Genomic DNA, 25,609 nt, shown 5'->3' with positions numbered 1-25,609 from the left:
AAGGCTCTAAGCCGGGCGTGGTGGCGCATGCTTGTAATCCCAGCATTTGGGAGACTGAGACCAGAGGATCGCAGCTCGGGACAGCCTCAGCTACTTTTTTTTTTTTTTTTTGCAGGTCTGGAGATCTGGAGATGGAACCCGGGGGCATTCTACCTCCAAGCTACACACCCTACCCTTTTTTTATTCTTTATTTTGAAACAGGGTCTCACTAAGTTGCAGAGACCCTCACTAAGTAGCTGAGGCTGGCTGCAAACCGCAATCCTCCAGTCTCAGCCTCCCAAATGCTGGGATTACAAGCGTGCGCCACCACACCCGGCTCAACCTCAGCTACTTAGTGAGGCACTCGTAACTTAGTGAGACCCAGTTTTAAAATAAAGAATAAAAAATAGGGCTGGGAGCCGGGCGTGGTGTCGCACGCCCATAAACCCAGCATTCGGGAGGCTGAGACCAGAGGATCACGGTTTGCAGACTGCCTCAGCTACTTAGTGAGGCCCTCCGCAACTCAGTGAGACCCAGTTTCCAAATAAAAAAATAGAGAAAAAAAAAAAAAAAGGTCTGGAAATATAGCCTGGAGGTAGAAAGCCTCTGGGTTCCACCCTCAGTACCACAAAAAAAAAAAAAAAAAAAGAATAAAAAATAGGGTAGGGGGTGTAGCTCGGAGGTAGAATACCCCTGGGTACCCGCAAAAAAAAAAAAAAAAAAAAAAAAAAAAAAGCTGGGCATGGTGGCTCATGCTTGTAATCCCAGTATTTGAGAGACTGAGACCGGAGGATCATTCCTCAGGCTCTTGGGTTTCATGGATTTCTCTAGATATCATGATCCTTTGTTCTTCTGGGCCTCCGCATATTAACTCTCACTTCACCTATATACATGTTAAAACACTTTTTTCTTTTTCTTTCTTTCTCTCTTTCTTTCTTTCTTTCTTTCTTTCTTTCTTTCTTTCTTTCTTTCTTTCTTTCTGCGGTACTGAGGATGGAACCCAGGAGCATTCTGTCTGCAAGCCAACTTGGGCCCTGTTTATTCTTTACTTTGAAACAAGGTCTCACAACATTGCAGAAGGCCTCACTAAGTAGCTGAGGCTGTCAGAGGACCCATGATCCTCCTGTCTCAGCCTCCTAAGAACTGGGATTACAAGCATGCACCACCATGCCTGTGTTTTCGCCCTGGTACTGGGGATTGAACCTAGGAGCATTCTACCTCTGAACTACATGCCCAACCCTTCTTTCTCTCTTTTTTTTTTTTTTTTTTTTTTTTTGCGGGTCTGGGGATGGAACCCAGGGACATTTGACCTCCGAGCTACACCCCCTGCCCTATTTTTTATTCTTTATTTTGAAACCGGGTCTCACTGAGTTGCAGAGGCCTCACTAAGTAGCTGAGGCTGGCCGCGAACCACGATCCTCCAGTCTCAGCCTCCCGAATGCTGGGATGACAAGCGTGCGCCACCGCGCCCGGCTCTTTCTTTTTCTTTCGTTTTGTGGTACTGGGAATGGAACCCAGGGACATTGTAATTTTGAGCTACACCCACAGCCCTATTTTTTAGTCTTTTTATTGTTTTAATTATTTTTGCAGTACTATGGAGGGAACCCAGGGGCATTCTATTCTCCAGCTATCCCCCAGCCCTATTTTTTATTCTTTTCTTGTGGTACTGGGGGTGGAACCCAGGGGCTTTTCTATCTCTGGGCTATATACTCTGAGACCTATTTTATACTTTATTTGGAAACATGGTCTAAGTTGCTGAGAGCCTAAGTAGCTGAGGCTGGCTTTGAACCTGTGCGACCCTCCTGTCTCAGCCTCCCAAGTGTTGGGATTACAAGCGTGCGCCACGCCTGGCTTTTATTCTTTTTTTTTGAAACAGGGTCTCACTGAGTTGCTGAGACCCTAAGTAGCTGAGGCTTGCTGTGAATCTTGGTGCTCTGGTCTCAGCCTCCCAGAATGCTGGGATTACAAGAATGGGCCACCACGCCCAGCCCAGCTAAAACCCTATTTTAAAATTAAAAAATAAAAAGGGAGAGCAGGGCATGGTGGCGCATGCATAATCCCAGCATTCAGGAGGCCGGAGACAGGAGGATCATGGTTCGCAGACAGCCTCAGCTACTTAAGTGAGGCCCTCTGCAACTTAGTGAGACCCTGTTTCAAAATAAAGAATAAAAAATAGGGCAGGGGCTATAGCTCGGAGGTTGAATGCCCTGGGGGAACCCCCCCCCCAAAAAAAAAGAAAGAGCTGTGCGTGGTGGCTCATGCTTGTAATCCCAGTACTTGGGAGGCTGAGACCAGAGGATCACATAGGTTCAAAGCCAGCGTCAGCTACTTAGGGAGGCTATCAGCAATTTAATGAGACCCTGTTTCCAAATAAAATATAAAAAATAGGACTGCGGGTGTAGCCCAGAGGCAGAACGCCCCTGGGTTCCATCCCCAGTACCACAAATAAAATAAAAAGGGCTGGGGGTGTAGCACAGAGTTAGAAAGTACTATTCAGAGCCCTGTTCTCCCCCCCCACCCCCCCCCCAAAAAAAAAAACAACAAAAAAAAAGCGGAGGCTTCACTTTTTTTTTTGCCAGGACCCTCAGCTCTGCTTAGCAGGGAACAGCTGCTTGGTTTCTGTGTGCAAGATGGGGTGCCAACTCCGGCAGGGTCACAGTGAGGACAGGGTAACACAGCACGGGCCGGGTGGTTGTGGGGTGCAGGAGCAATCCCCGGCAACAGCGGGCCCTGGGGGTTGTTCATGTCTGGGCACCTGGGGCTCCCTGGGGCTGAACTGAAGGGTGGACTGCAGGGAGGCCTGCTGCCTGCACAGTCCACTTAAGGTGAAGGTTTAAGTCCTTCTGATAGGGACCAGAAGGGGGAGATACATGGGGCCGGGTGTCTCTTTAAGGTACAGGGCCTGGGGCTCCATGGGGGTTCCTCATGCTTTGGTGGCAGGCAATTCCCAGGGTAGCCTGTCCAGGTGGCCCACGCCGCCCCACCTTCAGAAATACAGGCTGCTCGGCCAGGGCAGGAGGGCAGATCGCTTTGCCCCCAGTGTGGGCTTCAGGGCTCAAGTCTGGGGAGAGGCCGGTGTCCAGAGGCACCTGTACCCTCCCGCTCAGAGCCGGACTCGACTCTCCCTCCTTAGGGCGGGCCTCAGTTTCCCTAGGAAGAAACACTGACACCACCCGGCACGGGCGTGGGGGGGTGTTGAACGTGGTCAGTCCCAGAGCAGAGGGGCCGAGCCGGGCCAGGTTAGTGGGCTGCGGTTGTAGGTGGGTGAGAGCGGCCCCAGAGACCAGGTCAGGCCACAGGGCAGCGGCTGTGCACTCTGGGCGGCCCTGCCTCCTGGCGGCAGCGCCGGCCACTGCACGGCCTCCGGCGCCCGGCGGGAGCCGGGAAGAGGCGGGAGCCTGGTCGCCCACTTCCGCGGGCTTGGCGCCCGGGGCCTGCCAGTGTGGGGGCCCCCGGCCATCCCTGTCCCTACCTAACTACTTAGTCTGGACGTCCTGGGGGCGTGCAGAGGCCCCAGCAGCGGGCCTGCGTTTCCCCGACCCAGCAGGAAGGGTCCTGGCCCGGGGCGGGGACGCGACAGCACGGACCCCGGCGCCCCAACAGGGCGGAGGTCCCTGGCTGTCGCCCAGGCGCCCCGAGCTCGCCCTTCCTCGGCGGCTTCGCCCGCCTCCACTTCCCCTCCCGCTGCCCGGCTCCCCCCGGCTCCCCCCGGCCCTCGTCCGGAGCCTGGCGGGGAAACAGGCCCGAGCCAGGCTCCCCGCCCCCCGGGCCGTCCGCCACCGGGCGCCCCGAAAAGGCGCCGGGGACCCCAGGGCGGGCGCGGGGCGCGCGGCCTCCGAAACCCGGCAAGGGAGGGGGAAGGGTCGCGCACGTGGCCCGGGGGCGGGGCCGGCCGCTCCCGCACCCCCACCCCGGCCACGTGCGGGCGAGCCCTCCCCCCACCCCGAGCGGGGGCGCGCCCGGGCCAAGGTGGAAGCGTCCGGGGAGGGGGCGGGCTCCCGCCGGCCGCGCGTCCCGGCGTGGGGTGGGCGCGCCTGGGGGCGGGGCGCGCCGGGAGGGGCGGGGCGCGCCTGGGGGCGGGGCGCTCCCGGGAGAGGGGCGTGGCGGCTGGCGGGCCCGCGCCCGGGCGCGAGGAGGGGGCGCCGCGGGGCGGGCCGCGGGGTCAGCGCCCCGGCGCGGGGGGAGGGGGGCGCTCGGGGCGGGGGCCGGGCGCTCTCCCGCGCGGCGGGGGCGCGCCGGGGAGGGGGGGGCTCCTCGCGCGGCCCCGCCCCGGGCCGGCTCCCCGGCGGGGGCGTGGCCGCGGCGCCCCGAGGGGGCGTCCTCCGGGCGGGGCGGGCCGGGCCGCCCCCGCGGGCTCCGGTGCGTCAGGGCGCGTCAGGCGGGGCGGGGCGGGGCGGCGAGCGCGGGCGGCGGCGCGCTCCGGCCTCCCCCTCCTCCTCCTCCGCCGCCGCCCGCACTCGAGCAGCGCCGGCCGGACGGGCGGACCCGCTCGGCGCCCTCCGGCATGTCGGCGGCCGTGGCGTGCGTGGACTACTTCGCGGCCGACGTGCTCATGGCCATCTCCTCGGGCGCCGTGGTGCACCGCGGCCGGCCGGGCCCCGAGGGCGCGGGCCCCGCCGCCGCCGGCCTGGAGGTGCGCGCGGCGCGGCGGGAGACCCCGGGGCCGCCGCCGCCCCCCGCCCCGGCCGCCGCCGCCGCCGCCGCGCCCCACCTGCTGGCCGCCAGCATCCTGGCCGACCTGCGCGGCGGGCCGGGGGCGCCCGGGGGCGGCTCGCCCGCCTCCTGCCCCGCGGCCGCCCCGTCCCCGTCCTCGGGCCGCGCCCCCGCCGCCGCCGCCGCCAAGAGCCACCGCTGCCCGTTCCCGGGCTGCGCCAAAGCCTACTACAAGTCCTCGCACCTCAAGTCGCACCTGCGGACGCACACAGGTGAGCCCCTCCCCCGCCGCCGCCGAGGGGGCGCGCCGCCGCCGCCGCCGGGGGCGGGGCCTGGGTGGGTGGGGCGCGGGGGCGTGGCGGCCACGCGGTCGGGCGGCGCGGAGGGCGGCGGCGGCGGCCCCCCCAGCCTCGGCGCCCTGCTCGGCGCGGCGGGGCGGGGGTCCGCGGGGCCGGGGCGGGGGCGTCCGGCACGCTTTCCGCTCCGCCCTCGGCCGCAGCGAGGCCGCCGGCGCGCTCGGGAAGCGCGGGCTGGGCCCGGGGTGCGGTGGCGGCTCGGGAGGGGCCCCGGGGGCGAGCGAGCCGGCCCCTCCCGGGCCTCCCGGGACCCGCGGGCCGGTGCGCCCCGGCCGCCCGGGCGCGGAGTTGGGGTGGGCGGCGGGGGGCGGGCCTGGGCGCCGCTCCAGCTCCGAGGTGTTGGCGTGTTCGCCCCTCCCGGAAGGCGCAGGCCGGCGGGCAGGAGCGGGGGTCTGGGGGCTGCGCGGAGATGGATGCGGGCTGGGGCCTCTCTCTCAGGCCGTTTTGGGGTTGGCTTTGGGCCGCGGGACGCTCGGGGAGGCGGGCAGGGGCTCCCACGGAGCAAACGCTGGACAGGATGCAGGGATCCGCGACCGAGATCCCGAGATGGCCCTGCCGGGGTCCCCGGGCGGGGCCCGCGCCTCCCGCGCCTGGTGGCGTTGGACCTCGGTGTTGGGTGTGAAGAGCCGCACCCGAAACCAGGGGCAGGAGGAGAGGAAGGAGTGGGGTGGTGGGCGCAGGGGGCCTGACTTCTGTTCGCCCCGAGTGTGCCTGGGCCCTGTCCCCCTCGGGGACCAGGAGGGGATTTAGGGTGGGTTGTACTTTGGCGTTGAGGCGTCCTGGGTGTTACTAGCCACCTCTGCGGGAGGGAGGGACATGGGTATGTGTGCGAAGGTGGCAGGGTGGTTTTGGGGGTCAGTAAAGGAGGTGTCTCTAAGCTCTAGGTTGGGGTCCAGGACTTAGAGCAGCTTGTAGCAGAGTTTGCTGGTCTCAGTAGCCATGGGGAGAAGTGGGGGTCTGTGGAGGGAGAAACTCCGACTTTCTCATCCCAAACCCTCAGTTCGGGTCCTGCCCCAAGGAGGCGGGGTGCAGATGGCCGGGCTCCTTCAAGGCCTAGTGTGCCGGTTTGCTACCTTTTCTCTCAGGCTCTCCCTGCCTGACCTGGTTTCTTTTCTTTCTTTCTTTTTTTTTTGCTGGGTTCTGGAGTTTGAACCCACATGAGCTCTGTTCACTGAGCTATATCTCCAGCCCCTTTTTGTTTTACTTTGAGGCAGGGTCTGGCAAAATTGTTCAGGCTGGTTTAAAAAGAAGTCTCTTTTTCTTTTTTTGTGTGTGGTACTGGGGACAGAACTCAGGGGCTTTGTGTCTTGGAGCTACACGCCAGCCCTATTTTTTATTCTTTATTTTGAAACAGGGTCTCACTGAGTTGCAAAGGGCCTCACTAAGTAGCTGAGGCTGGCCGCGAACCGTCATCTTCCTGTCTTAGCCTCCCCAAATACTGGGATTACAAGTGTGTGCCACCACGCCTGGCTAAAAAGGACTCTCTTGATGGAAGAGGCTTTGGTTCTCCCAGCCCCCAGGGAAGGACAGGGGGCTATGGAGCCCATTTTGGGGGGTCCTGAGGCCAGCTGGCTTCTCCACGGCAGCTCTGGAACAGCTCTGGTGAGGAGCCCTCAGGGATGGTCACCAGCTGTTCACAGAGCCATCTCTGAGGAGCACTGGTTGTAGGAGTCCTGTCCCGCTGCTTCTGCCTGGGGACGGACTTCTGGGTTAAGGTGCAGCGCTCTGGCTTAGCTCCATTTGACAGACAGCAAACTGCAGCGGGGAGCAGGAGGTGGGGGCGGTGTGAGGCCTGGCACCCCCAGAGTCTCTGCCCCACGTAACCCTGGGGGTGAGAGGCGGAGAAGACCTGGCGAGGAGGGAGGGGCTGAAGGATTTTTTTTTAATAGGAGGGTAGAGCCGGACCCACAGACCTAGGGGATCTAGCCCCTAGGGCACCCCTGCGCAGGGCGGGGAGGCCTTTGGAAGCTGTGGGAGATGTTGACGTGTTGCCGTGGATACTGCGAGAGCGAGCAGGGGATGGGGGCGGGAGGAGAGGCTGGCTGTCACTCCTTGCTCTGTCACCACCTCCATCTCCTCTATCCCCATTTCCGCTCTCCTTGGAAGGCCTTGGGCCCCTGTGGGGATCTCTGACCCCTCCCCGGAGAGGAGTCAGGCCTGGATGAGGTTTCCAGCGCTCCAGGCCCTGAGGTGCTTCTCAGGGGTGGGCCTTGCAGGGTGCTGAGCAGTGACCCTGGCTCCACCCAGTGGATGCCGAGAGCTCCCCCAGTCGTGACAGCCACAGGTGTCCCAGGGTTGGGGGTGTGGCAAGGTCACACTCCCCAGCTGCCTTTTTTTTGGGGGGGTGGTACTGGGGATGGAACCCAGGTAGGGGCATTCTACCCCCAAGATACACCCCCAGCCCTATTATTCTTTATTTGGAAACAGGGTCTCACTGAATTGCAAAGGGCCTCACTAAGTAGCTGGGGCTGTCCTCAAACCGCCATCCTCCTGTCTTAGCCTCCCCAACGCTGGTATTACAAAAGTGTGCCACCACACCAGGCATATTGCACTGTTTTTTTTTTTTTTTTGTGTGTGTGTGTGTGTGTGTGGTACTGGGGGTGGAACCCAGGGGCTTTCTATCTCCGGGCCATACTCCCAGACCTTTTTTCTATTTTATTTGGAAACAGGGTCTCGCTAAGTTGCTGAGAGGCTCATGAAGTAGCTGAGGCTGGCTTCGAACCCATGCAATTCTCCTGTCTCAGCCTCCCAAGTGCGGGGATTACTAGCGTACACCACCATGCCCAGCTGCACTGCCAGCTGCACTTTTTTATTTTTTTATTTTTTTATTGTTTTGTCCTAGGGATTGAACCCAGAGGTATTCTACTTTTCAGCCACACTCCCATCCTGTTTTATTTTTATTTATTTGCTTATTTATCTTTTGTGGGTTTGGGGATGAAACCGAGGGGCATTCGACTTCCAAGTTACACCCCCTTCCCTATTTTGTATTCTTTATTTTGAAACAGGGTCTCACTGAGTTGCAAAGGACCTCACTAAGTAGCTGAGGCTGGCCTTGAACCGCATCTGCCTCCAGAATGCTGGAATTACAAGCATGCGCCACCACGCCCGGCTACTTATTTGTTTACTTATTTATTTATTGTGGTACTGGGGATGGAACCCAGGGGCTTTCCACTCCCAGACCTATTTTAGATTTTATTTGGGAACAGGGTCTCATTAAGTTACTGATAGCCTCACTAAGGTGCTGAGCTGGCTTCAAACCTGTGCGATCCTCCTGTGTCAGCCTCCCAAGTACTGGGATTACAAGTGTGCACCATCACGCCAGGCTTTCTATTTTATCTTTATTTTTATTTTTGGGGGGCCTGGGGATGGAACCCAGGGGTATTCAACCTCCAAGATATAGCCCCTGCCCTATTTTTATTTTTTAATTTTTGAAACAGGGTCTCCCCTAAATTACGGAGGGCTTCACTAAGTAGCTGAGGCTGTCCTTGAACCAGAGATCTCTGGTCTCAGCCTCCGAAATGCTGGGATTACAAGGGTGCGCCACCACGCCCGGTTTATTTTTCTTTTGAAACAGGGTCTCACGAAGTTGCCGAGGCTGTCCTCCAACCTGAGGTCCTTGGTCTCCCAAGCACTAGGATTACAAGTGTGTGCCGCCAGGCCCGGCTTGAGCTGTTCTCTAGAGATCCTTTTTACCTAAGATTGAAAAGTATTTCTGAACCGCAGATGCCTGCTGTGCAAGGACAGTGGGGGGCAGATCTTGCAAGGAGGTTGAAGGCTGACCCCCCCACACACACTGGTTTTGAGGGCGGGGCAGGCAGGTGGAGGGCTGCACCTAATCCCATGGTTGAGGTGGGGGTGGGTTGGGGAAGCCAGGAGGCAGGCTTGGCTTCTCAGGAAAATCCGTTTAGAGAGAAGGGATTAGGACGAAAGGGGTTGAGGTGGGGCACCTCTGGAGGGAGTAGTGTGGGACATGGGGTGCAGAAAGCCAGCGTGGCCCCACTTTTCTGGTTGGGCAGCCCTATTCAACCAGAAAAGTGGTTATATGACAGCTTGCTGAAAAGGGGCCCCAGGAGAAGAGGCAGGTAGGGAAACGGGCCTGGGAGGGGAAGCAGCCCCTCACGCCCAGGCAGAGCTGGGGACTCCTGTAGGGTCAGGCTGGCAGTCCTGGAGGGTGCTGGGCCCGAGAGGGTGGAAGTGGGGTTCCGCCAGCCCCCCACTGCTCACTGCTCCCTGCCTCTACATCTAGGGGACAGCTGCAGGCTTCCCAGCTGGTGGGAGGGGGAGGATCCCCACATTGCAGGGCTCGATAACGACCCCCCACCCAGGCTCCCTGATAAAAGTGGTTCAGACGGGCTGGGAGGTGGTGAATGATACCCGTGGAGGACCGGCCTTGGGGGGAGCCGCACGGGGTGTCCCCTCATTCTCGCCCCCGAGCCCCTCGAGAAGGGGGAAGTGGCTGTGGCCTGGGCTGTTGATGGGTCTCAAAGGGTCCGCACCTCCTGTGTATGGTTCTGTGAATTGAGCTGCACCAGAGGCGACATCTCCAGCCCTGTTTATTTATTCATGGTATTGGGGATTGAGCTGCACGCACCCCATTTTAGCATTTATTTTGACAGCGTCTCACTAAGTTGAGAGTGAGGCTGGCCCCGAACCTGCCATCCCCTTATCTGGGCGGCCACCACGCCCAGCCTGCACCCCTCTTTTAAGCCAGGTTGGCTTCCACAGGGCAGCTGTGAGCAGTTGAAGGGCAGATCCCTGGCTGTGGGCTCTGTCCAGGGAGAGGTGCCAAGCCCATGCTGGCCCCTGCCCTGGGTTCACGGTTGGGCTTGGGCGGGCCAGATACCACGCCCACAAGATGAAGGACTTGAGGCCAGGAAAGCCGACCCCTCCCCTTGTGGAGTCAATGGACAGTTTTTTTTTTTTTTTTTTTTTTTGTATTGGAGATGGAACCCAGGCGAATTCTACCTCCAAGCTATACCCCCAGCCCTATTTTTTTAATTCTTTTTTGTGTGTGTGGTATTGGGGGTGGAACCCAGGGGCTTTTCTACCTCAGGGCTGCACTCCCAGACCTATTTTATTCTTTATTTGGAAACAGGGTCTCACTAAGTTGTTGAGAGCCTCACTAAGTAGCTGAGGCCAGCGAGCGCCACCATGCCCGGTGTTTTATTTCTTATTTTAAAACAGGGTCTCACTGAGTTGCACAGGGCCTCACTAAGTAGCTGAGGCTGTCCACGAAACCCGATCCTCCTGTCTCAGCCTCCCAAATACTGGGGTTACAAGCATGCGCCACCACGCAGGGCTGGACAGCATATTCTGAGCTTGCATGGCACCCCGGTGCCTGCCCGTGTGGCTGCCCCTCGCTTACCCTGGCCCTGAGGCAGAGGGTCAAGTCCACCTGCCCCGCCCACAGGCCCTCCCGCTGGCCCCGCCTGCAGCACCCTCCTCCCCGGCCACCATCCAGGCAGGCCAGGTGGCCAAATTGAACTCCACGCCGCTCGGGCTTGAGCCATCCCCACCTGCACCCCCAGACTCAGCCCCAGCCCCCTCCCCACGAGTGGCTGGTGAGAGGGTGCTGAGGCTGGGCAGGCCTTTGGTGGGCGTGTGGCCGGGATCGCGCTGCCACCCACGAGCGCACTTGCGCCCCAGCCTGGGGAGCGAGGGTGCGGGGCGGGGGCTGGCAGGCGCCCAGGCCGGCGAGGCCAGACGACCCTGGCCCGGGCCTCTGCTCCGGTGGGCGCAGGACCACGTGAGCGGGGCCGGCCGGGGCTGCGGATGACCCGCCGCCGCCCGACTTACGTGCGGCAGCTGTGTTCCCTGCGGGCGGCGCTGGCACCGCTCCCGCCCGCGCAACCTGCTCGCGAAGTGGAACCGGGGGCTGGAGGGGGATGGGAGGCGGGACCAGGCCTGGCCCTGAAAGGGGAAGTGAGCCGGCTCCTGCCCCCTGCAAGATGGCGACAGGGTGGCATGCCCCCTCTCAGAAGAACAGCCCCCATCCCGGCAGTGCTCCCGGAACCAGAGGCCCCTGCCCCCAGACCGAGGCCCTCTGGAGCTGTCAGATCTGGATGGGGAGGGGTAGAGATCCCTTTCTGAGCCCCTTGCTGCCTTTCTGCTGCCAAGCCCGCCTCTTGGATGGTTTAGGGGAGGCCTGGGGTGTGGAGGGGCCAGCCCCAGGGATATGGGGCTGCTGCTGGTCTTGGGGACAGTTTTTCCACACTCTGAAGATGGTACTAGCTCCCCTTCCCAGCAGCCTGGGGTCATACTCCTGGGACCTGTGGGTCCTCTAGGTGTGAGCGTGACCCGTGGTACCCTCCCCGCAGGCCTCGCAAGACAGCTCAAGACAGCTCGGAGGGTGTGTGCTGGCTCTGATCCCCGTCCTGTCCCTCCTGGGGTGCTCTATCCCGGGTAGCAGGTGGGGGGAGGGAAGTGTTCTTCTGGCTCTTCCTGGGTGGGGTGATGGTGGGGGCCCATTGGTGCTCAGGCCCTGCCCACCTTCCCTCCCCTCTCAGCCCTTCTCCTTTGGCCAGCCCTTGAGCTGCTTAGAGCAGAGATGTCACCAGGTCTGTCTAAGCCCAGCTTTGTGTCTAGCCTGTGGTCCCTGCCTTGGGCTTTTGGTCGCCTCTGTACTCCTCTCCTGGGTCCTCCTTGGGGCTTTTTCTCACTAAGTAGCTGAGGCTGGCTTTGAACCTGTGCGGTCCTCCTGCCTCAGCCTCCCAAGTGGAGCCCGCTGGACCTCGTTCCTTCTCCCGTAGCTGTCCCATACTGGTGACAGTGTTGCTCGGGCCAGCTTGAGTAGCTGCAGGCCCAGTAGGTGGTGCCCACCATCCTGGCCCTGTCATGGCAATACTGAGACTAGGTGGTGGCTCCCGTGGGGGACTTGGTCCTCTGTCTCCCGCGCAGACTCCCATGCCAGCCTGTCCAGACCGTGCACACCTACCCAGCTTCTCAAAACTGAGCAGCTAGCTGGGCTCAGTAGCGCACCTGTAATCCCAGCCACTGGGGAGGCTGAGGCAGGAGGACCACAGGTTCAGGCCAGGTCGCCTTACTTTAGCCAGATCCTGTTTCAAACTAAAGTAGTCCAGCCTGGTAACGCATGCCTGGAATCTCAGTCCTCCAGAGGCTGAGACAGGAGGACCCTGTTTCAAAAGTAAAAATGTAAAAATAGGGCTGGGTGTGTACCTCAGAGGTAGAATGCCCCTGGGTTCGATCCCCAGCACCCTACACACCCATGCAACAATACAAGACGTACACTTATAATCCCCGCGCTTGGGAGGTGGAGACAGGAAGATTGCACAGGTTTGAAGCCAGCGGCGCTGGCTTAAGAGACCTTGTTTCCAAATATATATATGTATATATGTATATATGTATGTATGTCTGGGAGTGTAGCCCGGAGGTAGAAGGGTTTCCAGGAACCCCAGTACCACCAAAAAAAAAAAAAAGACGAAATAAGATGTAAAAATAAAATGGGGCTGAGGGTGTAGCTCAGAGGTAGAGTGCCCCTGGGTATAATCCTCGATTTTTAATTTTGAAACAGGGTCTCACTAAACTGCAGAAGGCCTCACTAAGTAGCTGAGGCTGTCCTTGAACCGCGATCCTCCTGTCTCAGCCTCCCCAATGCTGGGATTACATGCCTGCACCACCATGCCTGGCTAGATTCATTCACTCTTTTAAGGTGCAGGGCTCCTTTGACCCCCCCCCCCACCACCACCACCACATAGTCCAAGTCCTTGGGGTCCTGAGTGACCCAATTGATTGTAAGAACAGAACCAGCTTGTCCCCTCCCCAGTCCATGGAGACCATTTGCCCAGACCACCCAGTTGTTAAACATGCTGTGTGCGCGAGGCAGGTTACATGGGGGACCGGGTTCTACAGCATTGTGTATGGGGTGTAGCGGCAGCAGCTGCTGGGCCCCTCGAGGACGGAGGGGGTCTGTGGAGGAAGTTGCTGGAGGTGGCCCTCCTCTTTCCAGTGCCCTCTGCTGGGGGGGCGGGTCAAGTGCACCTGGGCCCATCCCTTCCCTGAGGCGCCGCCCCTGGCACAGCCTAGCTCTGCCCTTTGGGTGGTAGTTCCTTTGGGCATCCTCCTGCACCGGCCCACTCCTACTCTGGGCAATGTACCAGGGGTGGAGACCAGCCCGACCTGGCTGTACCAGGCTGCAGGTGACCCGGGGTGTGTGTGTGGGGGGCTCTTCTCGTGACCCTCGATCCACAGAGGGTCAGTGGAGGGGGTCCTGCCAGGGAACCTGCCCCTGGGTCTCCTTTCTTTGCACCAGGCTCAGACACCTGAGGCCTTTGGGTGCCCCAGGGCACAGCGGGCAGAAGTGGGCAGGGTAGTAGAAAACACTTGCTTCAGGGCAGGGTCTGGCTTGGGTACCCCCGTCTGGAAGATCCTAGCACAGAGGAGGTGGGCTCGCTGGGACTTGGGGGGATGAGGAGGCTCACAGGTTGAAGGACAGCGCCAGCAGCTTGGGGAGGAGCTCCTCGTGTGGGCTCTTAAGGCTGGGTGGGGGCTGACTCTGTGGCTGTTCGTTTTATTATCTGTTACTGCTTGGTGGTTTTCCTGGGGCTGGGGATGGAACCCAGGTCCTGGTGCGTGCTGGGCACCTGTTCCATCGCTCGTCTCCCCTTGTTGACCGCGCTCTGTCCTCCCTCTGTCCAGGTGAACGCCCGTTTGCCTGCGACTGGCCCGGCTGCGACAAGAAGTTTGCGCGCTCCGACGAGCTGGCCCGCCACCACCGGACGCACACGGGCGAGAAGCGTTTCCCCTGCCCTCTATGCACCAAGCGCTTCACCCGCAGCGACCACCTGACCAAACACGCCCGCCGCCACCCCGGCTTCCGCCCAGAACTGCTCCGCCGCCCTGGCGCCCGCAGCACCTCACCCAGCGACCTGCTGCCCTCCAGCCTTGCCAGCAGCCCCGCGCCCAGCCCCGTGCCCAGCCCAGCCCCCGCCGGCATGTAGGGCCCTGGTCCACCCACCCTGAGTGTGGGCCCCGCCGGGCCTCGCCTTGGACCACCAGCAAGGGAGGACGCTCCTGCCCTCTGGGGCCTGTGCGGGTACCAGTGGGGACCCCTGGCCCCTTCCAGCCGACTGCAGACCCTGAAGATGTCCCCCGCTCCTCATGAAAGCAAGGAAGGGCCAGAGACTGGACCTGGGTCAGCGGGCCTCGGAGGTGGCCCCGGGCACCGGGCAGTGTCTGTAAATAGCCATGGTTGTTACTGTCTTCCTGTTTGTTCTGCAGGGACCCCCCCAGTGGGTCGCCCAGGCCCTCCCCTAGCCCTCTGCTACTTTCTGCCTTCCGCCCAGAGTTGGGGGTGCCCGTTGGGGGTGGAGCAGGCCCTGGGGAGCTTTCCCCTCACAGTGCTTGGCCCTCAGGCCGCTCCCTCCAGGTTGGGATGAACTGGGTACAGAGCCATAGACGGACCAGGGGTTCCTGTGGACCCCTGCCTGTCCCCACCCCACCCCACCCCACCGAAAGCCATTGGAGATGTTCAGGGAAATGGGGAGGGGTGCCGCCCAGCCCCCCTCCCCAACTCGGGTACTCAATCTCAGGTGTCCACAGGTTCTGCCCTCCCGAGGGGCCACCCAGCACCCCGGCCCCTGGGAGGGGGCAGGTGTTGATGTTTCCAGAGGCCTCCGGGCCCTGCCTGGGAGACTGAGGCAGGTAGGGAATCCCGGTTCTTTCAAGGATGATTTAGACTCACTTTGGGACAGAGCGGTGGCAGATACTGGTTTATTTATTCTCCTCTCTGGCTGGGCCAGCTGGGGGCCTCGCTCCCCCTCTGGCCGTGCGTGTGTGTGACTGGGGGGGGGGTATCGCCATGGGCCCTGCTTTTCCTGGGGTTGGGCCCCCGACTTTGGCCTCTGGCATTGCGTGACAGACAATCTCTTACAGGACCTTGGTTGTCATGGGGCGGGCAGGTAAGCTGGAGCCCCGTGTCCCTTCTCCCTGGGTACCGGAGAGGGGGTGCCCTCCACTCCCCCGGCCCCATGGACTGGAAGCAGGAGGCCCAACTATTGAGACTCCTGGGGTAGCTCGGTTTTTTTTTGGACCGGATAGAGTATTTTTTCAGGCGCCAATCCCTTTCCTGTTTGTCTGGGTGGGTGGTCCTGCCTGTCCTCAGGGGGTGTGAGTGTGGGTGGGTGGAGAGTTGTCTCTCTGGGGCCATCTGCTGGGTGGGTCTCCTGTCTTCCTGCAGAGTGGGGGTGGGTATCCTTTGGAATGGAGGGGCCCTGACTCCCTGCCCCAGACCCAGAGAGGGCCTGGCCCCGCCTTGACGCTGGCTGCAGGTTTTGGGTACCCTAATTTGTTCCAGAATCTCCTTGGTCCTCCCCTGACTGGGGTTTTTGAGGTTTAGACACCGCTGGCCTCTACCTGTACCCAGGCCCCCCTGCCCGCTCCCGGTCCCTGCAGGGGTGGGGGGGGAGGCCAGGTTTGCCCTTTGGAGCTGGGCTTGGCGGGCCACCACCCTCTGTCCTCCGCCCCCCTCCTGAACGACCTTGTGGGGCAAGCCCGTGCTCTGGCACACCCTAAGGATGCCTTAGTCTGTGGGGTGGGTGGGGGAGCTGGGGCCCTTTTCCTCGTGTCTCCGGATGTGTCTTGCTAGGTCCCAGCCCCAGCAGGTGCCTGCCCCCTGCAGGTGGGCGGCCTGCAGTCCCAGGACCCGGGGACTGCTGGGAATCGGGGGCTCCTCTCTGAAGGACTGGGGGGGGGGAGCCCCAGGAGCCTGTGCTTTTGTGAATGGTACCCTCCTCGCCTGGCCTCATCCTTGTATTTAATTAAACGAGCCCTTTTGTAAACCCTGCTCCCGTGTCTTAATGTGGTTTGTTCGCGTGGAGGGCTCTCAGCTTGGGGGTTCACTGCCCCACCCGCTGGGGAAACTGAGTCAGTGAACGGGTGGGTGGGGGAGTGGCCAAGCCTCTCTGGCTGGGACTGGAAAGGCCCCGGCCCCGAGGCCCAGGAGGGGCCGCCCGGGCCTCCCGCAGCAGTTCGCGCACACTGGCACCCACGCCTGCACAGCTGCGCCCCCCGCCTGCCCCGTTACCCGGCAACCGTGGCTGGGTGACACGGCTCGGCTCCCGGGGGCGTCCATCTTCCGCCCCCTTCCGGCGCCTGCGGAGGCCGGGAGCCTGCGCCCCTGGGGCAGCGCCATGGCGCGACTGGCCCGGCTCAGACCCTCGCTTTCCGCCCAAGCCCCCGTTGGGCCTGGCTCACGTATTGAGCGCCTGCCTACGCCAGCTGCCAACTGGGGGGCCCTTCGGTGGGCTGGATGGGGGCTCCCGGGAGCACTGAGAAGCGGGTGAGAGCTTTGAGCCCCTCCCTGGGAAAAAGAGACTCCACATCCCGCCAATGCCCCGCGGTGGGGGCGGGGCGGGCCCTCCTCTGTGCACCTGCCCTTCCCGGGCCTCGCCAAATCCCGCCCAGAGAAGGCGCTGGCCCGCCACCTGGTGGCCGCCCCTTGGCACTACGCGGCTGGTGCCAGCTCGGCTTGACCTCTCCCCGGGTCCTGGGACCTGTCCTCGGATGGGTATGCTTGTGAGTGTGTGCTGGTACGTGTGTGCATCGTACTCACCACTTGGGAAGCTGAGACGGGATCGCAGGTTCGAGGCCAGCCTCAGCTATTTAGTGGAGCCCTCCGCAACTTTTTTTGGTGGTACTGGGGATGGAACCAAGGGCCTTTGATCTCCGGGCTACACTCCCAGACCTATTTTATATTTTTATTTGGAAACAGGGTCTCTTAATCCAGCAGAGGCTGGCTTCGAACCTACGTGATCCTCCAGTCTCAGCCTCCCAAGCGCGGGGATTACAAGCGTGCGCCACCACGCCCGGCTCCCCTCTCCCTACTTACAGCCCACCTGGAAGAGGGTATACACACCAGCCCTGGTTCCCTGGTGCAGTTCTGTCCTCCCTCCCTTAGCCACCAGAGGGTACCTGTTCCCCGGAGTCAGGTCCCGAACCTCAGCCTGCACGGCAAAGCCCAAGTCCTCCAGGTGACCCTCAATGTCCCTGCACAACCCGTCCCGCTCCCTCCTTACCTCTTCTTCCTCTCCCCCCTGTTCACTCTTCTCCAGCCAACACAGGCCTCTTCCAACATGTCAGGCCCTGTCCTGCCCCAGGACCCTTGTACAAGCTCTGCCCTCTGCCTGGAACACTTTTTTTTTTCCAGCTTTTTCGGGGCACTCCCCCTTTCCCCCTCATTCAGAACTCTAAAAGCTACTTTCTCATGTGAGGCCCATTCCCTACCCTAAATAAAGGGTACCCTAGCTGGGCATGGTGGCGCACACTTGTAATCCCAGGGTTTGGGAGGCTGAGACAGGAGGATCGCACAGGTTTGAAGCCAGCCTCAGCTACTTAGTGAGACCCTGTTTCCAAATAAAGTATAAAAAATAGGTCTGGGAGCATAGCCTGGAGGTAGAAAAGCCCCTGAGTTCTACCCCCAGTACCACAAAAAAAGGTACCCTATATAGAGAAATAGACATTTCTCTATAAAAGGCCAGTATGTATGCACGTGAAAAGATAACCCATATTATTAGCCTCCAGGAAAATGTCAACCACAACCACAAGGAGATAGCACTTTATACTTACCGAAATGGCTAGCTTCCAAAGACTGATAATAGCAAGTACTGGAGAAACGGGAACCTTCACATTACTGCTTGTCGGGCTGTAACCTGGCGCAGCTGCTTTGGGGGCAAGTTCGGGACTTAGTATACAGTAGGCGCTCTATATTCTATGAACAAATGAGAGAATATGCGGTGGATTAGGCTGCCACCCCAGTGGAGGAGATTAAAGCATTGTTAAGAGCCCACTGCACACGGGGGCCACGTGAGCTTTGGAGCGTGAGGCACGCGAGGGTCTCGGGTGGGCCCTGTTCAGGTGAGAGCCGCCCGCAGGATCCGCCTTGTCCCCCAGGGGGCGCTTCAAGGCGCTGCGTTAATGAGTACGAATAAAAGATGCTATTTTTTTCTCAGGCGCGCCGTGGACAGCCCAGTCGCAGCCGGGGCCTGGGACCCAAGATGGCGAGGCGGTAGCCGCGGAGGGCCAGGCGGCGGCGCCCGAGAGGCTCCCGGGGCCCAAGAGCAGACCGTCCCGAGCTCTTGAGACCTCCTCGTGTCCCGGTCCAGGAGCCTGGCGTCCGCCACGGCCCCGCGGGAACGCGCGTTTCTGAGCAGGCGCGCCGCGGGCAGCCCTTCCCAGGGTCCCTTGCGGCGGCGTCTCGGGGGCCTCCGGGGGCCTCGGAGCAAGATGGCGGCGGCGGGGTCCGTGAGGCGCGGGCGGCGGCGACCGCGGCGCCAGTGAGGGGCCCGGGGGGCCCGGGCGGCTCCGGGCCGGGGCCCCGCCGCGGGACGGACCATGCTACGCTCCACTGGCTTCTTCCGGGCCATTGACTGCCCGTACTGGGCGGGGTCGCCCGGGGGGCCCTGCCGGCGGCCTTACTGCCACTTCCGGCACCGCGGGGCCCGGGGCTCCGGCGCGCCCGGCGGCGGCGGAGCGGCGTCCCCCGCACCAGGTAATGCCCGCTCGCCTGCCCCGCTCGGCTCTCCGGCTGGGGTCTGCACCGCGCCGCCGGGCCCGCGGCCTCCCCGTTCCCGCCCAGCTCCTTCTTGGCCTGTGCGCGGGCGACGGCCCCCCCCAGCGGCGCCAAGACCCCTCGCCCCCAGACCCAGTACAAGTGGCACGTCGAGCTTCGTTCCTGGGAATGTAAACACGTAAACCACAAAAAGGACGCGCCCTCTGGGGTTGTCGCGAAGGCGGAGTGAGATGGCGCAGGCGGGGCGCCCGGCCCCGAGCACAGGGGGCTTGGGCAACGGGCGCGGCCTCATGTCTCCGAAAAGGAACCGCTCCCGCCGCTTCCCTCGGCCCCACGTGCTCGTGGCAGCCTTTGTTTATTTGCACGACACTTTCCCCGGCCGCTCCTCTGATAGTGGCCACCGTTGGCCCCAGTAGCTGAGTCCTGGGCGGCGTAGGCGCACGGGCTATCTGCCTAAGCTTGTGACAGACACGGCGGAAAGGGAAATAAAAGGGTTAGACAGGCCGAGGCTTCCAAGGAATGCCCTGCTTGTTTGAGCCGAGAGCCCTGGTAGACTTATTTGTTCGTCCCGCCATCATGGTGATTAGCCCGTCTTGGCAGCCTTCAGGGATCAGCAGGGTTTCTCGTAAACCGGTGGGAATTGAAGTGAGACGTTAGAAACCCTGAAGATTTGGAGAAGAGCAAAGGAGGAGAGAAGCGCACAGAAAGGACTGGAGGGAGATTATTAAGATGTAGTGTCGCCGGGCGTGGTGGCGCAGGCTTGTCATCCCAGTACTTGGGAGGCTGAGACCGGAGGATTACAGGCTCGCCGCGAGGCCATCTGCAACTTACCGAGACCCTGTTTCAAATAAAAGTAAAAATAGCCGGGCGTGGTGGCCCACGCTTGTCATCCCAGCATTCGGGAGGCTAAGACCGGACAGCCTCAGCTACTTAGGCCCTTTGCAACTTAGTGAGACCCAGTTTCAAAATAAAGAATAAAAAAATAGGGCTGGGGGTGTATCTCGGAGGTAGAATGCCCCTGGGTTCCATCCCCAATACCAGGGAGGGGGGAACACGGCTGGAGTTGTAGCTCGGAGGTAGAATGTCGCTGGGTTTCATCTCTAGTACCACAAAAGAAAAACTAGTTGTAGTGTCAGTCTTCTCCCAGAGATCTCTCCTTTGGGGCCTCTCCCTTCAGGCTTGGCCCTGGTGTTATTTGATTTCCTTCTTTCTTTGATTCCCTTTCCCCCTCCCCCTAGACTTTCTTATTGAGCCTACGGCATTCCACCTCTGAGCTACACACCTAGTCCTATTTTATTTCACTTATTTATTTTTGTCGTACTGGGGAGTGAACCTATGGGCATTCTACCTTAAAGCTACACTCCCACCCCTATATTATTTTGAAACAGGGTCTCATTAAGTTGCTGAGGGCTTTGGTGAGTTGCCAGGGCTGGTTTTGAACCTGTGACCCTCCTGTCTCAGCCTCCCAAGTACTGAGATTATAGGTGTGGGCCACCATGCCCGGCCCCTAATATATATTTATTTATTTATTTGCAGGTCTGGGGATGGAACGCAGGGCATTCTACCTCTGAGCTACACACCCTGCCCTATTTTTTATTCTTTATTTTGAACCGGGTCTCACTGAGTTGCAGAGGGCCTCACTAAGTAGCTGAGAACCGTGATCCTCCAGCTCTCAGCCTCCCTCCCGAATGCTGGCATTACAAGTGTGCGCCACCACGCCCAGCTATCCTAATATCTTATCTCCCAAGATTCCTTATCCAATATCAGTTTCAAACATGTCTCACATTCTCCTTAAAACAGTGACCTTGGACTCGGGATCTTCTGACTTCAAAAAAGGACCATTCTTCCTAGATCATGGGCCTGTTTTCCTTTGCCAGAGAAAAGAGGATATGTATTTTTTCATTTCTCAACTTTCCCACATAACTGCTCAGAAGGCCTGCACCTGCAGCCAGTTGTCTGCAGAGCACTCGTGGTCAGTTTCACACCCGGCACATGGCATCCTCGCTGCACTAGATGTGTGGATTCAGAGCTGAATAGGACGCGGGCCTCCTCCCAGCCTACCATGGGCAAAGCCAGTGTGCCCGCAGACACCTTAGCAAAGGTGGGGCTATCCGGGGAGCCCTGGGCCAGCTCGGGTGGGCACTGGGGAGATGGCGGAGGGAGTGCGTGTGCGAGTCCTCAGCCATTATGCCGGCTCACTGTGCCTGTTTTTACCCTGTTCAAGTGCAGTTTCTCAACTATGTTCTTACTGGCATTTTGTGTGATTTTCTGCAAGAGCAGTTTGAGCCAGGCATGGTGGCACATGCCTGCAATCCCAGTACTTAGGAGGCTGAGATAGGAGGACCTCAGATTCGAGACCAGCCTTAACAGCTTAGTGTGATTCTATTTAAAAAAAAAAAAAAAAATTAAGGGAAAAAAAAAAGGACTGAGGGTGTAGCTAAGAGGTTCAGTGCCTAGTACAAAAAAAAAAAAAAAAAGCATCTCGATGGCCAGGCCCCTCACCAATCCTTTAATCCAGATACATCCTGGCTGTATGTGTGGGGAAGGGGCTGCTGGAGATGTACCTGTGGCTCCCTGTGTGCTAGGTCAGTGCTAACCACTAAGCAGCAGCTCCAGCCCAGCCCTGGCTTTTTGCTGTCCACATGCTGCCTTCCAAGCATGGGTTCCGTAGGTTGTTCCTGCTGTGCTATGGCAGTCTTAATGTCTTTCTATACCACAAATGGCCAGTTAGCTTCCCACAGGATCATTTGGAGAGGGGGTTCTTTGGTGATGTCCTGTGTGCCCCGCAGACCCATGGGAAGAATGCACCTGCTTACCCTTTATCCCAGGGGGGCCTTCCACATTCTCCTTTTGTTGGCAGGAAATAAACAGCTAGTTCCCATCTCATCTCTGGTGGGGTATAGGCCTCTGGTTACCTTTGGGTAAAGGCTGCCTCCCTTTGGAAAGAGTCAGGATCCCACCCGAGCTCAACTTACCTTTTTTCTCTCTCTCTCTCTCTCTCTCTCTCTCTCTCTCTCTCTCTCTCTCTCTCTTTGTACTAGGGATTGAACCCAGGGCCATTCTGTCTCCGAGCTACAACTCCAGCCCTATTTTTAATTTTTTTTTTTTTTTTTGCGGGTCTGGGGATGGAACCCAGGGACATTCGACCTCCGAACTACACCCCCTGACCTATTATTTATTCTTTATTTTGAGACACGGTCTCACTAAGTTGCAGAGGACCTCACTAAGCAGCTGAGGCTGTCCACGAACCGCAATCCTCCAGTGTCAGCCTCCCAAATGCTGGGATTACAAGCGTGCGCCATCATGCCCAGCTCCTATTTTTAATTTTTTTTTTTTTTTTGGTGGTACTGGGGATGGAACCAGGGGCTTTCTACCTCCAGGCTATACTCCCAGACTTATTTTATATTTGATTTGGAAACAGGGTCTCACTGAGTTGCTGAGAGCCTCACTAAGTACCTGAGGCTGGCTTGGAACCTGTGCAATCCTCCTGTCTCAGCCTCCCAAGAACTGGGATTACAAGCGTGCGCCACCATGCCTGTCTAATTTTTTTTTTTTTTTTTTTTTGGAGGGTCTGGGATGGAACTCAGAGGTATTTGACCTCCGAGCTACATGCCCTGCCCAATTTTTTATTCTTTATTTTTGAAACAGGGTCTCACCGAGTTGCAGAGGGCCTCACTAAGTAGCTGAGACTGTCCACGAATCGTGATCTTCCGGTCTCAGCCTCCCAAATGCTGGGATTACAAGTGTGCGCTACCACACCCGGCTCTAATTTTTTTATTTTGAAATAGGGTCTCACGAAGTTGCAGAGGGCCTCACTAAGTAGTTGACACTGGCCATGAACCCGCGAGCCTCCTGTCTCAGTCTCTCAAGTACTGGGATTACAAGCGTGCGCCACCACGCCAGCCTCCAGCACAACCTTCCTTGCCATGTGGGGCTTCTCTTTTGCCCTCTGTTTCTTCCTCTGCTTGTAGGGCAGCCGTCTGAGGGGGCTGAGGGAGTGCTGGCACTGTGCCCTGGCCCTGGGCAGGCGGTCTTTTGAGCCTCCCAGTGTGGCTCTAGGCTCCTGGATCCTGTGCAGTTCTGTGTGCTTGTTCAGCCAGGTTCTATCTGTGGCCTTCACAGGGTAGAGGGAAGAGTTGTGCTTAGTTTACAGATGCGGAAGCCAAGGCTGAGGTAGAGAAAGCCCACGCATGTGTGACCGCTGAGCGGGAGGCCGGGCCGGGCCCCGTGAAGGCCTGGTGACTGCTTGGGGGCAGAACAGAATTACTGGGCTTGAGCACCTCTTCTCTGAAAGCTGAGTGTTCCCTGTATGAGCTAAGTGCTGTGTTGCCAGAGAGGTCCGGCCCAGGAAGGGGGAGAGGCAGGGAGATGGTGGCCTTGCTGCTGTTGGCGGGGCTGTAGCGTGCTGCCCACAGGTGAAAGCTGAGTGCCCACTGGGCCCACACACAGCTTGGGGGTGACATCCTTGCCACTCTCTGCCATCTTCTCAAAGACCTAACACAGGGTGCCTTGGGGGCCCAGGCCCTGAAAGGGAGTGGACTGCCACGGAGCCTCTACTCCCAGGGAGGCCTGCCTAGGGACCCCAAAAAGCTGTGGATGTCGGCCAGCCTCGCTGCCTCCTTGGTCTGCTTTGGGTGCTAGGGGCAGTGGGAGGAACAGTTGCATGTGGACGCTGGGGCCCTTGCTCTCTGGGGAGCCTCCTGTGGATCTGGGGGCATGGAACAGCTTCCCTGCTCTTTCTTAGTGGTGGCAGCACTCCCCTCCCATCTGCCCCAAATACTGCCAGCTTCTCTGCTGGGCAGTCACCCTGCTAGGTGCCCTGGTCTTGGGTGGTTTCCTGAGGAGGCCACTTGGTTTTCTGGGGAAGCCCTTTTCCTCCCAGCGAGGAGCCTGCAGCTCAGCTAATCCTGTCTGTCAGTCCATGGGTGGCTCTGTTCTTGGTTGCTTCTGAAAATGGTTAGAGGAAAGGGCCTGGATTTCCGAAGCAGTCATCTTTTTGGAAGGACTAAATCCACCTCCCATGACTTCTACTGCCAGTCCACCTGTGCGAAAATGGCCGCTGGATGGTGCCTGCTGAACAAGTCACCTCCACTCACCTGATGCTTTTATCTTTAAAGCACTTTTTTTCTGGACTGGAAATAACAGTGTGTGTGTGTGTGTGTGTGTGTGTGTGTGTGTGTGTGTGTTTACTGGGTAATAAATCCAGAAGTGTTCTTCCTCTGAGTAACACTCCCAGCGTCTTACTAAGATGCTGAGGATAGGCCGGGCGCCGCACACGCTTGTCATCCCAGCACTTGGGAGGCTGAGACAGGAGGATCGCAGGTTCTCGGCCAGCCTCAGCTACTGAGGCCCTCTGCGACTTAGTGAGACCCTGTTTCAAAATAAAAAATTAAAAATAGGACTGAAGGTGTAGCTTGGAGGTACAGTGCCCCTGGGTTTACACATACATGATGTTGTCTCGAACCTGTGCTCGTCCTATCTCAGCCTCCCAAGTACTAGGATTATAGGCCTGTGCCACATGCCTGGCTGGGAGTGACATTCATTTGAGACTCGTGGGGGAGGCCGGGAAGGTCAGAGGTGCTCCTTACATTGCTCAGCGTGCCGAGTCCCTCCCGGATGCAAGCACGGAGCTCCCTGGGTTTGCGCTCCGCGGAGGTTGTGGCAATGCTTCACAGATGAATTCTGCTGTCCGGTGGCCTTCACCTGGGCCCTCTGGATGGCTGAGGGCTTTCGTTTCTAATTTTTTATTTGGTACTGGGGGTTGAACCCACGTATTCTACCTCTGAGCTATACCCTTATCTCTATTTTATTTTTCATTGGGGAAACAGGGTGTTGCTCAGTTGTTGAGGCTGGTCTTGAATCCACTATCCTCCTATCTCAGCCTCCCACATACTGGGATTATAGGTGTGTACCACCACACCTGGCTTTATTTATTTGGTACTGGAGCTTGAACCCAGGGATGTTCTACCACTGAGCTACATCCCAGGATCTATTTAATCATTTTTGTGGTGCTGGGTATTAAACCCAGGGGGCATTCTACTCTGTGTGTGTGTGAGAGAGAGAGAGAGACAGACAGACAGACAGACAGACAGACAGACAGACCAGACTGAGACTGAGACTGAGACTGGGGATGGAGTCCAGGGACCTACCTCCATACTATATACCCCCAGACTTTTTTTTTTGGTGGTACTGGGGTTCCTGGAAGCCCTTCAACCTCCGAGCTACACTCCCACACCTATTTTTACATTCTTATTTTGGAAACAGGGTCTCCTAAGCCAGCACGCACAGCTGGCTTCGAACCTGCACGATCCTCCTGTCTCTGCCTCCCAAGCGCGGGGATGACAAGCGTGCGCCACCACGCCCAGCCTGCCCCCAGACTTATTTTTCTTTTTGGAAACAGGGTCTCACTAAATTTCTGAGAGCCTCATTAAGTTGCTGAGACTAGCTCTGAACCTGTTATCCTTCTGCTTCAGCCCCCAAGTACTGAGGTTACAAGCATGCACCACTACTCCCAGCCAGGGTGTTCTATTCCGAGCTACTCTCCCAGCCCTATTTTATTTTTTATTTGGAAACAGGGTCTTGCTAGGTTGCCAAGAGCCTCACTAAGTTGCTGAGTCTGGCTTTGAACCTGTGATCCTCCTGTCTCACCCTCCCAAATACTTGGCCTGAAATCATGTGCCACCATGCCCAGCTTATTTAATTATTTTTTGTTCTTTTTTTTGTTTTTCAGTACTGGGGGTCAAACCCAGGGGCATTTTACCTACAAGCTACACTCCCAGAACTATTTTTATTCTTTATTTTGAAACAAGGTCTCATTGAGTTGCAAAGGGCCTCACTAAGTAGCTGAGGCTGGGCGTGAACCATGATCCTCCTGTCTCAGCCTCCCGAATGCTGGAGTTACAAGCATGCGCCACCATGCCCGGCTATTTAATTATTTTTAAATTTACTTTAATTAATTAATTAATTTTTTGCAGTACTGGCGATGGAACCCAGGGACATTCTACCTCCGAGCTACATCTCCAGCCCTATTTCTTAATCTTTATTTTGAAACAGGGTCTCACTGAGTTGCAAAGGGCCTCACTAAGTAGCTGAGGCT

At 58.7% G+C, this 25,609-nt stretch overlaps 2 protein-coding genes across 2 annotated transcripts in view; both read left to right on the top strand.

Moving 5' to 3' along the window:
- Window positions 1-4,483: 4,483 nt before the first annotated feature.
- On the top strand, window positions 4,484-13,945 carry KLF16 (KLF transcription factor 16; the record flags this gene model as incomplete). The annotated part of the gene is made up of 2 exons (XM_080713896.1): window positions 4,484-4,904; window positions 13,644-13,945. The coding sequence occupies 2 exons, from the start codon at window positions 4,484-4,486 to the stop codon at window positions 13,943-13,945; spliced, it is 723 nt and encodes a 240-aa protein (XP_080570022.1).
- A 4,390-nt stretch (window positions 13,946-18,335) lies between these two features.
- The window catches only part of REXO1 (RNA exonuclease 1 homolog), a gene marked incomplete at both ends in the record, with an annotated part of 29,291 nt that continues 22,017 nt past the window's right edge, over window positions 18,336-25,609 (top strand). Inside the window, one exon of the mRNA XM_080712552.1 lies at window positions 18,336-18,492. Coding sequence (XP_080568678.1) covers window positions 18,336-18,492 — 157 coding nt within the window. The remainder of the gene's footprint in view (window positions 18,493-25,609) is intronic.

This window comes from Muscardinus avellanarius, assembly GCF_963383645.1.
Source record: "Muscardinus avellanarius genome assembly, chromosome: 16".
Classification (NCBI taxonomy): Eukaryota; Metazoa; Chordata; class Mammalia; order Rodentia; family Gliridae; genus Muscardinus; species Muscardinus avellanarius.
Note: the sequence above shows the minus strand (reverse complement) of the source record. Positions and strands in the feature narration are given on the sequence as shown.